The sequence below is a fragment of the Paramacrobiotus metropolitanus genome, unplaced genomic scaffold, assembly GCF_019649055.1.
Source record: "Paramacrobiotus metropolitanus isolate TYO unplaced genomic scaffold, Prichtersi_v1.0 Parri_scaffold0000061, whole genome shotgun sequence".
Classification (NCBI taxonomy): domain Eukaryota; kingdom Metazoa; phylum Tardigrada; class Eutardigrada; order Parachela; family Macrobiotidae; genus Paramacrobiotus; species Paramacrobiotus metropolitanus.
In genome coordinates, this window is record NW_026570281.1 from 577,559 (window position 1) to 590,719 (window position 13,161).

At 46.2% G+C, this 13,161-nt stretch overlaps 4 protein-coding genes across 7 annotated transcripts; 1 reads left to right on the forward strand and 3 right to left on the reverse strand.

The window, feature by feature from the left end:
- Positions 1–166: 166 nt before the first annotated feature.
- On the forward strand, positions 167–2,585 carry LOC129593326 (mitochondrial dicarboxylate carrier-like). Its single transcript, XM_055489581.1, has 6 exons — positions 167–803; positions 1,262–1,381; positions 1,443–1,847; positions 1,909–1,989; positions 2,103–2,159; positions 2,252–2,585. Exons 1-6 carry the CDS (start codon positions 603–605, stop codon positions 2,348–2,350), a joined length of 963 nt encoding a protein of 320 aa, XP_055345556.1. The 5' UTR covers positions 167–602; the 3' UTR covers positions 2,351–2,585.
- LOC129593328 (uncharacterized) lies at positions 2,214–3,237 on the reverse strand. The gene is made up of 2 exons (XM_055489582.1): positions 3,001–3,237; positions 2,214–2,906 (listed from the first exon to the last, which is right to left on the reverse strand). The coding sequence occupies exons 1-2, from the start codon at positions 3,056–3,058 to the stop codon at positions 2,548–2,550; spliced, it is 417 nt and encodes a 138-aa protein (XP_055345557.1). The 5' UTR covers positions 3,059–3,237; the 3' UTR covers positions 2,214–2,547.
- A 778-nt stretch (positions 3,238–4,015) lies between these two features.
- LOC129593307 (atrial natriuretic peptide receptor 1-like) lies at positions 4,016–9,928 on the reverse strand. 3 transcript variants are annotated; one of them, XM_055489556.1, is made up of 20 exons: positions 9,768–9,928; positions 8,838–9,681; positions 8,722–8,763; positions 8,527–8,551; positions 8,108–8,433; positions 7,962–8,005; positions 7,743–7,781; positions 7,553–7,633; positions 7,332–7,469; positions 7,213–7,263; positions 6,891–7,070; positions 6,598–6,812; positions 6,197–6,524; positions 5,894–6,070; positions 5,539–5,833; positions 5,147–5,474; positions 4,810–5,029; positions 4,556–4,752; positions 4,346–4,484; positions 4,016–4,276 (listed from the first exon to the last, which is right to left on the reverse strand). In XM_055489556.1, exons 2-20 carry the CDS (start codon positions 9,175–9,177, stop codon positions 4,223–4,225), a joined length of 3,219 nt encoding a protein of 1,072 aa, XP_055345531.1. In that variant the 5' UTR covers positions 9,178–9,681; positions 9,768–9,928; the 3' UTR covers positions 4,016–4,222. The 3 variants fall into 3 exon arrangements, with proteins under 3 accessions (XP_055345531.1, XP_055345530.1, XP_055345532.1); XM_055489555.1 differs by having other exon boundaries at positions 8,838–9,690; XM_055489557.1 differs by lacking the exons at positions 4,016–4,276; positions 4,346–4,484; positions 4,556–4,752 and having other exon boundaries at positions 4,825–5,046; positions 8,838–9,928.
- Positions 9,929–10,180: 252 nt separating this feature from the next.
- On the reverse strand, positions 10,181–11,579 carry LOC129593406 (uncharacterized). 2 transcript variants are annotated; one of them, XM_055489701.1, is made up of 3 exons: positions 11,343–11,579; positions 10,988–11,068; positions 10,181–10,650 (listed from the first exon to the last, which is right to left on the reverse strand). In XM_055489701.1, the coding sequence occupies exons 1-3, from the start codon at positions 11,343–11,345 to the stop codon at positions 10,477–10,479; spliced, it is 258 nt and encodes an 85-aa protein (XP_055345676.1). In that variant the 5' UTR covers positions 11,346–11,579; the 3' UTR covers positions 10,181–10,476. The 2 variants fall into 2 exon arrangements, with proteins under 2 accessions (XP_055345676.1, XP_055345675.1); XM_055489700.1 differs by lacking the exon at positions 11,343–11,579 and adding an exon at positions 11,168–11,280 and having other exon boundaries at positions 10,187–10,650.
- Between the last annotated feature and the right edge of the window lie 1,582 nt (positions 11,580–13,161).

Sequence of the window (13,161 nt, forward strand, 5' to 3'; positions counted from 1 at the left end):
AGAATCGCACGTGCGCTGCATGTACCGGTAAGTACCTAAAAAGCCAATGCCAGAAGTTGGCATCGGTACGATCGACAAGATAATGCCGCATACTTACTTCAGTTACTTGTACCACATTCTGTACTTCCATTCTATCACCGACTTCTCAAAATTACGGTACAAAATTCACGTTAAAAGGCACCTGCTATTTATTCTGTACATGTATAGTTTGCGAACTTTTAGCTCCCTTATCAGCGATCAGCTGTGAACCACTACCTAAATTTTTTATGAGCAACATCAGTAGCAATATAGAGCTTTCTAATAAACAATAAAATACGCCGTCGACAAACGATGAATTTCCCGTGTTCCACCTGGATTTTTTACAGATTTGTCTGAATACTTGAACAGAAACTGCTATTATCAAAATAAGCTCCTTGATTTATGATATTGATGTGCAAAAACAAGGCGCATTCGTTCTCGTGTTCCTTGTTATACAAATACAAATCGCATGCATGCATAATTATGTTGATCCAGCTGTTGCTGAATGTTGGCTGAAATAGTGATGCCGAATCCCTCCTTCGTAAACCGGCGAGGAACTTAGTACTACTGTACTAGAAGCAGCAATGGCGGTCGCCGCCATCGAAGTGGCCAGCGATGAGATGAAGGAGTTGCGCCAGCATCCCGGCGAGGAAATGGCTCACGCCGCGGTGCACCATCTGCGCAGCGCCGAGGAGAAGGAGATAAAAAAACTGCCGCGGTGGTATTTTGGCGGGCTGGCTTGCATGACCGGCGCACTCTGCACGCATCCGCTCGACATGATGAAGGTACTGTATGTACTTACATTGAATCAATTATAACTTTTTAAATTCTATTACACGTACGATTTTGCAAATTATATTTTTATATTCGTATATGTATTTCATTTTCTTGCCATTGTCTAATACTATATGTATCGCATAGATGAATGCTGCTGAAGTTTTACTTTGCTTATTTTACTTTGTTTTTTATCTTGAATTATATTCCTGTTAATTTTTGTTTCTGTAGCCTGTAAACTGTAAATTTTATTTATGACCACTGTTGGCCAAGTTTTAATCCTAAAAAGTTAAATTTAGACGGCTACAGACTTTCCCCCAACTTCTACAAAATTTATTTTCTGCAGGTTTGTTTCTTTAAATCTACTTGTACTATAATTTTACTTGTATACGACTATACGAGCATCGAAATTTCTAAACTGACGCTTTTGATTACTCGGCAGTGGATGACAATAATTATTACTTTCCAGGTGCACTTGCAAACACACAGTGGAAGGCGTCTGCACATCTTCCGTTCCCTGTGGCAAGTGGCCCGTCGGGAAGGCCCACGCCGGTTGTATTCCGGCTTCTCGGCTTCCGTCACCAGAGAAGTACGGCCAAACAGGCAGTACTCGCACCTGTAATCGGCTACTGTGTGCTGCTTTTGTACAGGGTATTTACTCCGGCATTCGCTTCTTCATATACGAATGGCTGAAGCCGGACCCCGGCCAGCCAGCGGCGCCCTTTTACCGGAAGGTGGCGACGGCGGTGTGCGCCGGCAGCTGCGGCGCCTTCATCGGGGCGCCCTTCGATCTCATCAACGTCCGCATGCTCAACGACGTCAAACTGCCGCCGGAGCAGCGCCGACACTACCGCCACGTGCTGGACGGATTGGCACAAATTGTCCGGCACGAGGGCGGGCGGCGCCTGTACAACGGGGCCTCGCTGGTGGTTTTGCGCGGCATCTGCATCACCGTCGGCCAGCTGTCCTTCTACGACCAAGTCAAGCAGACACTGCTGCGAATCTCTTACTTTGAGGACAACATGGTTACGCATCTCTTATCTAGTGCCGTCGCGGTGAGCCATTTATCGGCAGTAATCGAAATTGAATTTTTCAGCAGGTTTCGTGTACTTGCAGGCGTGCACGGCAGCCACGCTGGCCATGCCGGTGGATGTCATGAAAACGCGGGTACAGAATTCCAAGCCAGGACATTACACGGTATATACGCTCTTCGGTTTTTACAGAGGACTTTAATCAGAATACAATTGTCAAAATAATTCGATTGGGTCAAATAACGGTTCCTTCTTGCTATACTTCCATTTGTATTACAGAGCATATTCCATTGTGCCAAAGAAATCGCCGTTGGAGGACCATTGGCTTTCTACAAGGTAAGTATTATCTAATGATTAATTTATTACAGAAGCTGCGCGAGCACAATTTTGTCAGAATACATTATACATCTGATTTTTTTCTACCGTAGGGATTCATCCCGGCTCTGACGCGCATCAGTATTCACACCGTCGTTTCCTTCCTAACTTTTGAACAACTACGCATACATTTCGGTGCAGACATCCTTTGATAATTCCGTCGCCTATTTATTGCAACGTTTAAATTTCTGTACAAAAATAACGAAGCTTTAAGGATCGAAGTGTTTTGGAAATTGCATTTAAAAGCTAGAAAAATATTGTACAACTTGAGATTTTGGAAAACAGAAACATCAGAGGCCGTCAGAATAAACTGATAAAGGCACACGGCACACTTGAGACTTATCCGTGCTCAGGCGTCGCTAAATCCCAGAATGTCATCGGAGGAGCGGAACATCCAGTCGTCCTCCATCAGCACCCGCTGGGCGGTGGCCCGCAGCTCCTGCATTAGCTGTGCGAATTCCTCGTCGGAGGCGTTCTGGAGATGCTTGCCCAGCTGCGCGTGACTAAGGCAGGATCCCTTGGGACCAGGCTGGTGCATGCCGTGTTTGGGCAGGTTCTCGATACCTAGGGACTCGTCCAGCTCGGCGTTTCCTTCAGCGTCGTCCGTGTCAAACAGTCGTCGCGGCATCAGATCGGACACAGGCGAAGTGGATCGACTGCGCGGTGTCCAGGTCTGCGTGCCATTGCCACTGGTCGCCGAGTTAATCACTGCAAAAACCATCGTTTGCAGATGTCTGATAGCAAAAACTAGATCACAATCAGGGGCAACCGAGTTGAACCGACTATGGCAGAGCAGCATTACCTGTTGGCTGATTGCTAGGCAAAACGGGCATCATCGCGTTATTGCTGGTGTCTGACATTTTCGTCGTTTTTGCACCTCACGGTCTTACTCCTGCCCACTTTAGAATCCGTAAACTAAGCTAAAATTTAAGAAGGAATTTTGGAAGTTCGAATGTCAGACTTGTCAGTATAATCCGTGGAAAGCAACACAAACAATTGAAAATTTAAAAGAAGAACGACTGCAAAGTGCGAACCCAAAATAAAAGTGTTCGGCAAAAGTTTACAAAGCAACAAGTCGTCGATACAGGGAAATGGACCAAACATGGTCATAAAAACCACAATTTATTTTGCCAGCGATAACACAGCGCAAATTACTTCCGTACCCGGTTATGATCTGGAGGATAAAAGAGTAGAGCGCAGCCTCTGCGAGAAGGCAGTTAACTCACCAACAATTGTTGTGAGAGAGTTGGTTTCCTTGTCAGCTAGAACCGACCGGCCGAAGCCAGAAGTTTTTGACCCTGCTCTAGTTCATTATGAACTGTTGTGGATGAAAATGTGGGATGAAAAGTACGGCGTACCAGCGTTCATCGTTTCATCATTCCTCAGTTATGTTACTGTGCCTGGAAATGCTTCCGGGCGGTCGGCTGGCTGGCCGAGGATCGGAATCATGCCATGGACAAGTGGGTGAAAATTATCAGCGCGAAATGCCATCCGGTAAAAATTGCAGTACAGAATTTCAAGAAAAGCTGGAATGAACCAGAAGTCAAACTCGCAGTCGCAACTGCAACTACAGTCTACAGACGATGGCAACTGCGGTTAGCAGCAAGAAATTTTGCTTCCGTCGTCGTTCGAAGGACAAGTGGTCAACAGCAGCCGTGTGCCGTGAAATTTCAGGATAACTATTACTCCGTCTTATAACCATCCCGCAAACGATCAAAAAATGCTTTGGTTCTCCCTCGCACAGAGATTTCGCACAAATACAAGGTTTTTCTGACTGGTATTCATTTTTTATCTTGCGGCACCATAATGGCCTCAAATCATCTACGTAACAATGAACAGTAAGCACCGACAATTTGGCTTACTGGGCGATTATCGCATGCAGATAGCAGTCAATTAATACCGCCAGAGCGGATGATATTGAGACTTCACGATCTGTTGCCAATAAGCTCTTGTTGGTGGATTTCAAAACGAACAAATTTGAATTTTGAACTACTATGAATCGGTCATAGAAACCGAATGTTAAATCAGTTTTGTGACGCTGAAGAGAGCAGCCAGTAGGTGCGGATATCGCCTTTCCCCTACAAGAAAATGTTAACAGAATAGAATAGCATGAATTAGAAATAGACATACGTATACGGCATATGTACTTTAATATTGATGATGCCGCGGTCCTGTACAGCGAAACCATAAAACTGTGCTAGCTGCGCTGTTTCCGGGCTGAGATGCGTGCGCGAGGGTTGGCTGTGGCTGGACATTCGCGACGCGGTATTAACGGTGTCGCCGAATCTACGGCGCGAACCAGATACTGTCACTGTGCGAAAATGACAAAACTTCACCACAGCATGCGTCGTTCTTACAAACAGTATCTTGGCCGTTTACTGCCGATGATGCCGGCCACCACGGGGCCGGTGTGGGCTCCGGCCTGTAGTCCCATCTGCGCGGAGTGAGTGGCGTCGGCTAACAGCGTCTCGAAGCACGTCTGCAGCGCAAAGGACAACCGGCAAATCTCTCTGGCGTGGACGCTGCCGTTGCGAGCCGGCAAGCCACTTCCCACCTGTTAAAACTGCCGGTGTGACCTTTGACACTGCTTTTTTAAACCGAAGGAATTAACCATGTAGTTGTCGCCCGTCGCCTCAATTTTGCATACGCTGTAGTTCACCAAGGCCTTGTCGAAGCGGGAAAAGAGCAGATCGAGGAAGCTGATAACCTGCAGCGGTTGCGAGTCGGCGACGAACTGCGCGAAGTAGCTAATATAGCTAAAGTAGATGGTCACCGACTGGAAGGATTCGGGTGGGATTTCCCTTCCCATGCGCAGCTGATGGACAATTTCTCTGCAGTAGTACAAGGCCTTCGCAGCGGTTAAAATAATGTGCCGATGCGCTCCGCAAATCTTTTCCAAAATGCATTCAAAAAACTGCATTATATCATTTTATATGTAAATGCCGTACTTGGGTAGCATTTCGTTGAGCAGATCCTCACAGCGGCGTTGCTCTAGCAGCAGTTCTTGCTGGCGGTTGTAGACAAGAACTTCCAGAGTGTCGGTGTGGTTGCGCAGCCGATGCAGCAGGCTGTCCAAGAGGCTTTCTTTGCCAACGACCGGGCGCAGTGCAGAGCGTACCTTGGAGATGGATGGACGCAGCGTCGCTTCACGATGCAGGCAGTCATTCAGAATCTTCTGCAAGCTCTCTTTCTCCCCAGTGGACTCATTCAGCTCATGGACACCGATGTTTCCTCGGCTGCTGCGCCTATGCTTAGGACGATCCGCCGCCATTAATGCTAAAGGTAAATACAGGCCCAAACGAGTCAAACAAAAAAATAGACAGTCGAAACGTTGACTTACTGGATGTTCGGCTGCGCATGCGCGAATCGGCGGCGTAGGAATCGGACAACAACTGACCGGCAATGACAGCCAAAGCGAATACGTCACTGGCCGGAGTGGCTGGTAAGCCATCGTATAGTTCGGGCGCGGAATAGCGGTTGAGTGGCACATCGAGCTTTGCGCGCATAATCACCGACATGACCTCTTCGTGGCCCAGATCGTCGATGCGCAGACAGAAGCGGCTGTCGATAACGCATTTGCTCGCTTTCAGGTTGCCGTGCAGTTTCAGCGATGAGCGGTGAATTGCACCCAGGCCCTAATAAACAGAAAATGTAATGGCGCTAGAGGTCACTTGATTATCTGTGCGTCGGTCAACTTCGACAAGGTCGGAGATGAGGGAAGTTTTTAAATTCCAGTCGATGTTGGCTTGACCGCCTTGCCACAGGTCCAGCAAGGATCCGCGTTCCCGGTGCGTTTGACAGATGAAGGGAGGCCGGCTGTGCAAGGATAAACCAACGAGTGCGTTGATATTCGGATGCTGAAGATTTGTAATCTGGAATGGAACGAAGCTTCTTAGGTAAAACATCTTCGGTCAAACAATCTTAAGGACACAGAAACTCTAGGTAGATGTCACTTTTTCATTCACTTTGAGGTCAACAGGTTTGCGGCGTATGCATACATTGGTCAACACTTGCGACAGTTCCGCACCGCCGACGGTGTTACAGAGCCACAGGAGCCGGCTGCCTGACTGTTTGTCAGCAGGAGAGTCAAGGATCGGACGGATTTTATCCATAGCCATGGTCTCGTCGCGCCCCGGCACGCAACACACTACGCGGATACCGCGCACATGCATCGTGCGTTTGCCCGTTTGCAGCAATTTCACCGTTGACTTTTCACTTTGGTCGTGAATCGAACCGGCCTCACCCCGCTCTCCGCCGATAGCCGACTGACCCTTGCCATCATCTTTGATCAGCCACTTTTCGTAGGCGTGGGCCATTCGACGGCGCCTAAACCAATCGGAAATTAACTCCTACCGTGACATTCACGAGCCACACAGCAGAAGTGTGTCGGTTAGAGTACCTTTCGAGAAATATGAGAATAATTAGAAGGAACATGACGGGACAACCGACGCCTAAGCTGACCGACAGGAGAAAAGCCGTATTGTCAGACAAGCAGAGCTCATTGTGAATGCCACATAGAGGCCTGTCCAAAGGCGGACTCTGGCCGCCCCAGGGAAACTCCACACCGGCGATCCTTGTAAGAGTATCACGGCCGGAATCCGATACGAAAATGCTCTGCCGATACGAAGGATAACGCTGCATTTATATTGCATGCGCCAGCATTTTTTGCATCACTGTGAACTGCGCACCGACCTGGAAGCTCCGCGTTTTGCGACTGAAGACCTGAATGTGCGTGGTCACCACGCGTGTGCCCACTTCTGTCAGCTTTACACTGCGCGATGTCAGATTGAAGAGGCGATTGAACATCAGCCCGGCGATCTGCTGACCGCGAACCGGCTCTGTGCTGTTCCTTTCGCGTACTTCCTCCAAAACCTATTCGTACGAGTCAAACAAGGTAGATTGAGTCTGCATACGTATACAGACTCACTCAGTCAGTCGACATTTGCCGGTAACGTAACACTTAGCATCACGCGGCAGCTAAGAGCGAACAGTAAACAGCTCAACCATACTGCACCTGGGCGACTGCTTCCAAGGCTTCGAAAATGATGGCCATAAACTCGGAACCCTGTAAAACCACCAATCGTAGGGTAAACCAAGGCTGTTCTGAGTGAAGGGAATGGGTTTGCAACTGACCAAGATGCCGTTGGTGGTGGGCGGGTAAAACCAGCTGTTCCAGCGCGCTTTCACCCGGTCGGTGTAATCGACCAACTTGCTCCAGTCCACCGGATCGGATCGCACCATCAAGTAATGCGCAAAGGCGGCGCACAGTTTCTGCAGTGTATTTTAACGACGTTTTAACAAGATTCTTTGATCTCCTAATTCCTATGATGTCGCTCAGTATGTTGCTGCTTCACCTTGTTATATGAACCATCTGCTTCGCGACAGCTGAGCGGGTATTCCTGTGGCACGTCGGTTTCATACAGATGGATGAACACCTTGACAGAATTGAGAAGGATCTTTTCTTTCTCCCATAATCATAGTGACAGCCGCAACGGGCGTACTACTGATTTTGATTCTGACAGCGGCGTCTGATTCAACACTTACGTACTGTCCGTTCGTCATGCCAAGATCGGACGCTGTCACCTAGACATGGAGCACATCAAATAATTGGTTCATTTGAATGTCATTTGCATCATTAAAAAAACTAATGTATCTACCGCCGCACCCGAAACTTTGCGGTAGAAATCGTGCGTTTCCGCTCACACATGAAGCGTACGGTTTGTTTGTGCACCATTCACGTAGGCAGGTTTAACTGAAACTTACCGCTAGCTGGTTCTGTGCTGGTCCCAGTGTGCAGGCCAAAATGACTGCAAACGACACTGATTACTTAACTGAAATATAAGGTCAGTGACTATTAGACACAGTAACTATTAGACGCGGACTGAACACGACACGGATATGGTGCTTACTACGACTGAAGTTGCTAGCCGCTAGTAGCGCTGCCGTAGCCCAGTTGGCATCCGCCCCGTTGGAGTCGGTATCGATCTGGATGTACTTGATGTCCTTCCGCTCTTGAAGCAGGGCCGACACGCCCTGACACTCGCGGCGAACACGGACGCTGTATCCCGTGGTTGCATGGGCAGAGCACTTGTCCAGGACGATGGCGATGGAGCGCCAGTTAAACATGTCCAACACCGCTAACAGTTTGCTGGCGTAGATTTGCGGCGTGGCCGTCGTGAACGACAGAAGTGTGGGGAAGCGGGTTTTGTTGGCATGGCTCGGATCCGCCGTGGTGCTGCATGGTTACACCACACTGTCTTACCGTGATTCCACGCATGAACGTACGCACTAATTAAACGTTGCAGCTGTGTTATGCGTTGACACTTACAATCCCAAAGCCAACATGCCCAGTTCTGAAACGAATTTACTACTATACTGTGACGTAATTATTTATAACGGTTATAACATAACCGCCAAACAAGAAAAGAATAGTTATTTATATACAAAACAGATATCGATATTCTAGTCCTTAAACAGACAGTCACAGAGGCCGCTGTCTATGAGAAAAGCGACAAAAACTGACCTCCCGCGTAGTTAGCCACAGATTGGAAAGTTTGAACGCAAGCTGTAGAACATAGCGATAAGTAGAAAGCTGGACATTCTATATAAGTACTTGTAGCACAATTAGATCTTCGGTACCGGAAGCAAGTATGATGGTTGGTCCATTGTTGAAGAAGTGCCCGTCTCGATACAAATACGCCAGACCGATCTCGGCGTTTTCGCCGCTGGTTAGTCCATCCGCACACCCGGTCTGTCCCCGCAGCGCTGCATAGTGATAAGTATAGTTGGCCAGCACCTCGGGATAGCGTTCGCTAAGCAGCTCAAGCGCCACTGCGATGGACGACACCACCGGCGGATTGCCGAGGTCCGACGCGTTTCCCACGCTGATCGACACCACTTTTACGCGCTGCGCGTCGGTCATGTTAACAGCGTTTACGCAAAACAAAGTCGTAACGATGAGGCAGTTTGTAGTGGGCATGGTAAGTAAAGGTCACTTTATAATTACTACCGTAGAAACACGCGATTGATTCAGTAGCGCGGTATGCTTGTGACAGTCAAAATTCCATACGATAACATTTTACAAAGTTTAGCTTTTACTTCTTTTCCCTGGAGACCAAGGCAAGTGCATACACCTGATTACTGCATACACTTCCGACAACATTTTTTCACGCTTTTCCGTCGTCGGCATACATCCCGTTTAGCGGCTTCCTGGGTGCGCATTAAATTAGTCGTGGCCGTGGGTTGTTTGTGAGTGAATGGCGTCAAAAGCACCTCCCTCCCGCTGCTGTTGCGGCAGCGCTAATCAGGCTGGCTTCCTGTTAGCGTTAGGAACTTTTCTTTTTTCACTCCGCAGGAAACAACCTGGCTGAGTAGCGCTGTATAGGCTCATCATGGCTGGTGTAATATTTTAATAATCGGCATCCCGTAATTAGCACCCCGAAGCTTGCACACAAATCCTTCCCGGTCATGAACTGAGCGCACGCTACGCAATCTGCGGATCATTTCAAGAATTTTCCACATTCAGAAAAGATTAATGCCCAAGCTAATACGTACAATACATGTACGTACTGGTATAAAGAATAATAATTACAAGCCCAGCACGGATGAATACTGTCTTAGGATTTCGAGCATGTAAAAAGGTTAACTGCATATGGCACGATGTTTATTACAATAAGGAGGCACGAACAAAATAAACAGGCGTGAGCAGAACCTGTTATTCTTGCTAATTCGCAGTTCGCTAATTTCCAATGACAGTTCGATATAATAACGACACTCAGTTGCGAAGTGTTACAAACGCCCACTATAAAGGTGGTTTGGGCACTCACATCTTTTATTAAACTAAGAAAAGCTTTTCTTTCAGACTTTTGCTTTTTACGTGTACCTGTACGTAGCTATGGTTGTCATCATACAAACTAATAATAGAACTATAAATACGTACTGTTTATTAACGTCAAGATTAGATATAGATAGATTTACAAGTGCTAATTACAAAAAAACTCTTACTTAATTTTTTTCTAAATGTCACTGACATGCTGTTAACAGGCTATGTTGGTACTGCGGTGCGGTCCGAAAAACATTAACGAACCCGATTCTTTTTCGCAAGGTGCTGAATCACAATGCTTGCATAACTTTTTGATGCAGCGTTAACAGAAAGCACTGCAGTTCAGATGCATACCGATTGTCAGGAGACACCGTCATTGTCACAAATTCGCACAAGACTCAACTCAACGCAAGCTTATCGAAAACCGCCAGAAAGCAATGGACAAGAGGTCAACCACTAGACTGCTTTGTAAACCCTGGAATCCGTCACCAGACCGTGCTGCTTCATGCACTCCAGCGCCTCCCGCACTTGGTTCTCCGCCGCACGAACCTTGGTGGCCAGATCGTGTGCTCCAAAGGACTGCGAGCGGTTACGCAGCAGTTCCGCCATTAAATCGCCAGCCACTTTTCCCTGTAAAGCAAATTTATTATCAGACTTTGCCTTACAGATCATACAAACATGGATAACGTCAAAATAAAACTATGAGGCTCTTATCCTTTCAAAAGCAAACGCAAAAACTAAGAGCGACACTTTTTTGAAATATAGATTCTGTACATCTGTAGGTAAATGGTTCTCTCCATGAGAAAAACATTCGAGAAACTCGAAGTTTGAAAACCGATTTAAAAATAGTTCTTTCTTTAGGCCAAAATTCATGAAAAACTCCAATCATGAAAAATTAAATTCACTCAGAATTAGATTCATGTTAATTAAATTCAACTGACTACCAAACTGAGTTAGGTTTTCTTACCTTGCATCGTAACTTGGCTTTCTCGACCGGTCCCTCGTGATGGGGACCCCCATGAGTTTCGGCTGATTCGCTGTGCATAAACTGGAAAACACCATGAATTAATAATCAGTTTCGATCGTAAGACGCCTAATGAACAGTAAACAGCAAGCAAAACTGCGAAAATAGCATATTTGTACTTACCAGGCCGATTACCACTATCAACAGCAACAAGGAAGTGCACAGTGAAGCCATGATTGCTAAGAGAAGGCTGACCTTTTTATTTACAAAAATTTGGTAGTTCTTTATAAATTCCGACGAACTAATAAGACGCAGTAGCGTGCATGCATCAGCTTTTATAAGGCGATTTTCAAATTACCATTCCAAACGTATCCGGCAATTGCAGTGCGTTACGTAATACTTCCAGCAAAAGCAAATCGTATGTCCGGGTTGCGCTTTGTTATCGTGTAAAAGGTTCGCTCCGCTTCGGAAAAGAGTGGCGCAACCAGCTACATCCATTCTTTACATTTTCAGCGCTACTCGTGTACTCGTACTATTGTAGTTGCACATCAGAAGAACGTCGTGCGATTGTACTGCGCAATATCTTCTCGGTTGTGATGTTGTGGCTTGTGCAATATTGTGGCGACACATTTCTCAGACCGCGTGTTTAACACAAAAAACGTAAGTGCGAAAAAAAGAAAGTTACAAAGAACGTGCGGGTTACGCTTTTTACACTTACACTTTTAACTTTTTTGTACGATTTTTCTGCAGACTGCTGAATTAAACCGAGTTTCGCGTTATTTGCGCACTACGTTACAATGTGAAAAAGTGAAATACAGCGATTTTTGGTGGCGTTATGTTTCAGTTACGCTTTTTAGGTAGCGAGTTCGTTTTCAGGTTTCAGGTAGCGCCTCAACATCACGTTATAACGCGGAAATAACGCGTGTCGTTAAAACTCACTGCCTAGGTGTGGTCCGTAACATCTGCCATGGGATGCCGCCCGCACCGGTGTCGTTTGGGTGTGGTGGTCTTTCCTTGTCCGCTAATTCCGAGAACAGTAATATGTAACTACTAGAGGCTCTAATGCCTAAATCAGTAAAAGGTCATCACTGTGTTACCGCCGGCCCATGCTCAATCTCTGATTCTGACCACTCAAACTCTGTCTCTGACCGCTCATAGTCTGACTCTGACCGCAAGTTCTTTGACCACCGAAACTCTGATTCAGCTCATTAAAGACAGGTTCTTAGGTTTCTTAGGTTACTCTTAGTTTCCTGAAGGTTCCCGGGTTGTTGTGAGTTTTTTATTGTTTCTTAGGTTATTCTTAGGTTTCTTAGTTTATTTAGGCTTCTTAGGTTTCTTAAGGGATTTGGCCCGGTAGATAGCGCCAAGTTCGTGTACATCCAGGGGAACTTTCGCTGTTGCGCGCTCCCAAACACTTTTTTGCATTGCTTTATGGTATTTTGTAGCCAGAAGAATTGTATACCTAGGTGAGAAAACCATTTGCGCGCGCAACATCCGGTTGCGAAGTTATGAGGGTATCAAAATTCCAAAAAGTTTAAATGCATTTAGGTGTACCAAAAGTCTCATTATGGACCGATCTCTTTCAAATTTTGCGTGTAAATGCACATAACCATGAAGATCGTTTTGACACGGATCCAGACTTCCACGATTTTTTTCGAATTTTAAAATGAATTTTAAAGTTTTTGAAATTCATTTTAAAATTTGACAAACATGCTAGAACAGTGGACCCGTGTCAAAACGATCTTCACGGTTATGTGCATTTACGTGCAAAGTTCGAAAGGGATCGGTCCATAATGAGACTTTTGGTACACCTGAATGCATTTAAACTTTTTGGAATTTTGTTAACCCTATAACTCCCGAACCAGATGTTGCGCGCGGAAACGGGTTTCACGCCTATGTACACCAATTATTTCGCTACACAATGTCAAAAAGCAACCCAGAAAAGTGTTTCAAAATGCGCGAAAGCGAATATTCCCGTCAATTGTACACGATTTTAGTGCTATGTACCGGGCCAAATCCCTTAAGTTTCTTAGGTTTCTTAGTTTTCCTAGATTTTTCTTAGTTTTCCTAGGGTCGGATTTCGAGCAGTAATGCTAGGTCCATACTTCAGTTGTAAGAAAAAGTTGTACAACATATCGTGGTCTTAACTTGGAGCGTCCATACTTTTGAGAATTACA

Coding starts and splice junctions, on each gene's coding strand:
- LOC129593406 (XM_055489700.1), bottom strand. CDS start 11,218: ATGGCTTCACTGTGCACTTCCTTGTTGCTGTTGATAGTGGTAATCGGC. Junction 11,069..11,167: donor TGATAGTGGTAATCGGCCTG/GTAAGTACAAAT, acceptor GGTGTTTTCCAG/TTTATGCACAGCGAATCAGC. Junction 10,651..10,987: donor AAGCCAAGTTACGATGCAAG/GTAAGAAAACCT, acceptor TTTGCTTTACAG/GGAAAAGTGGCTGGCGATTT.
- LOC129593307 (XM_055489556.1), bottom strand. CDS start 9,177: ATGCCCACTACAAACTGCCTCATCGTTACGACTTTGTTTTGCGTAAAC. Junction 7,071..7,212: donor CCTTGGAAGCAGTCGCCCAG/GTGCAGTATGGT, acceptor TCGTACGAATAG/GTTTTGGAGGAAGTACGCGA. Junction 4,485..4,555: donor AAACGGCCAAGATACTGTTT/GTAAGAACGACG, acceptor TTCGCGCCGTAG/ATTCGGCGACACCGTTAATA.
- LOC129593328 (XM_055489582.1), bottom strand. CDS start 3,058: ATGTCAGACACCAGCAATAACGCGATGATGCCCGTTTTGCCTAGCAAT. Junction 2,907..3,000: donor GCCTAGCAATCAGCCAACAG/GTAATGCTGCTC, acceptor TGGTTTTTGCAG/TGATTAACTCGGCGACCAGT.
- LOC129593326 (XM_055489581.1), top strand. CDS start 603: ATGGCGGTCGCCGCCATCGAAGTGGCCAGCGATGAGATGAAGGAGTTG. Junction 1,382..1,442: donor CGGCTTCCGTCACCAGAGAA/GTACGGCCAAAC, acceptor GCTTTTGTACAG/GGTATTTACTCCGGCATTCG. Junction 2,160..2,251: donor GACCATTGGCTTTCTACAAG/GTAAGTATTATC, acceptor TTTCTACCGTAG/GGATTCATCCCGGCTCTGAC.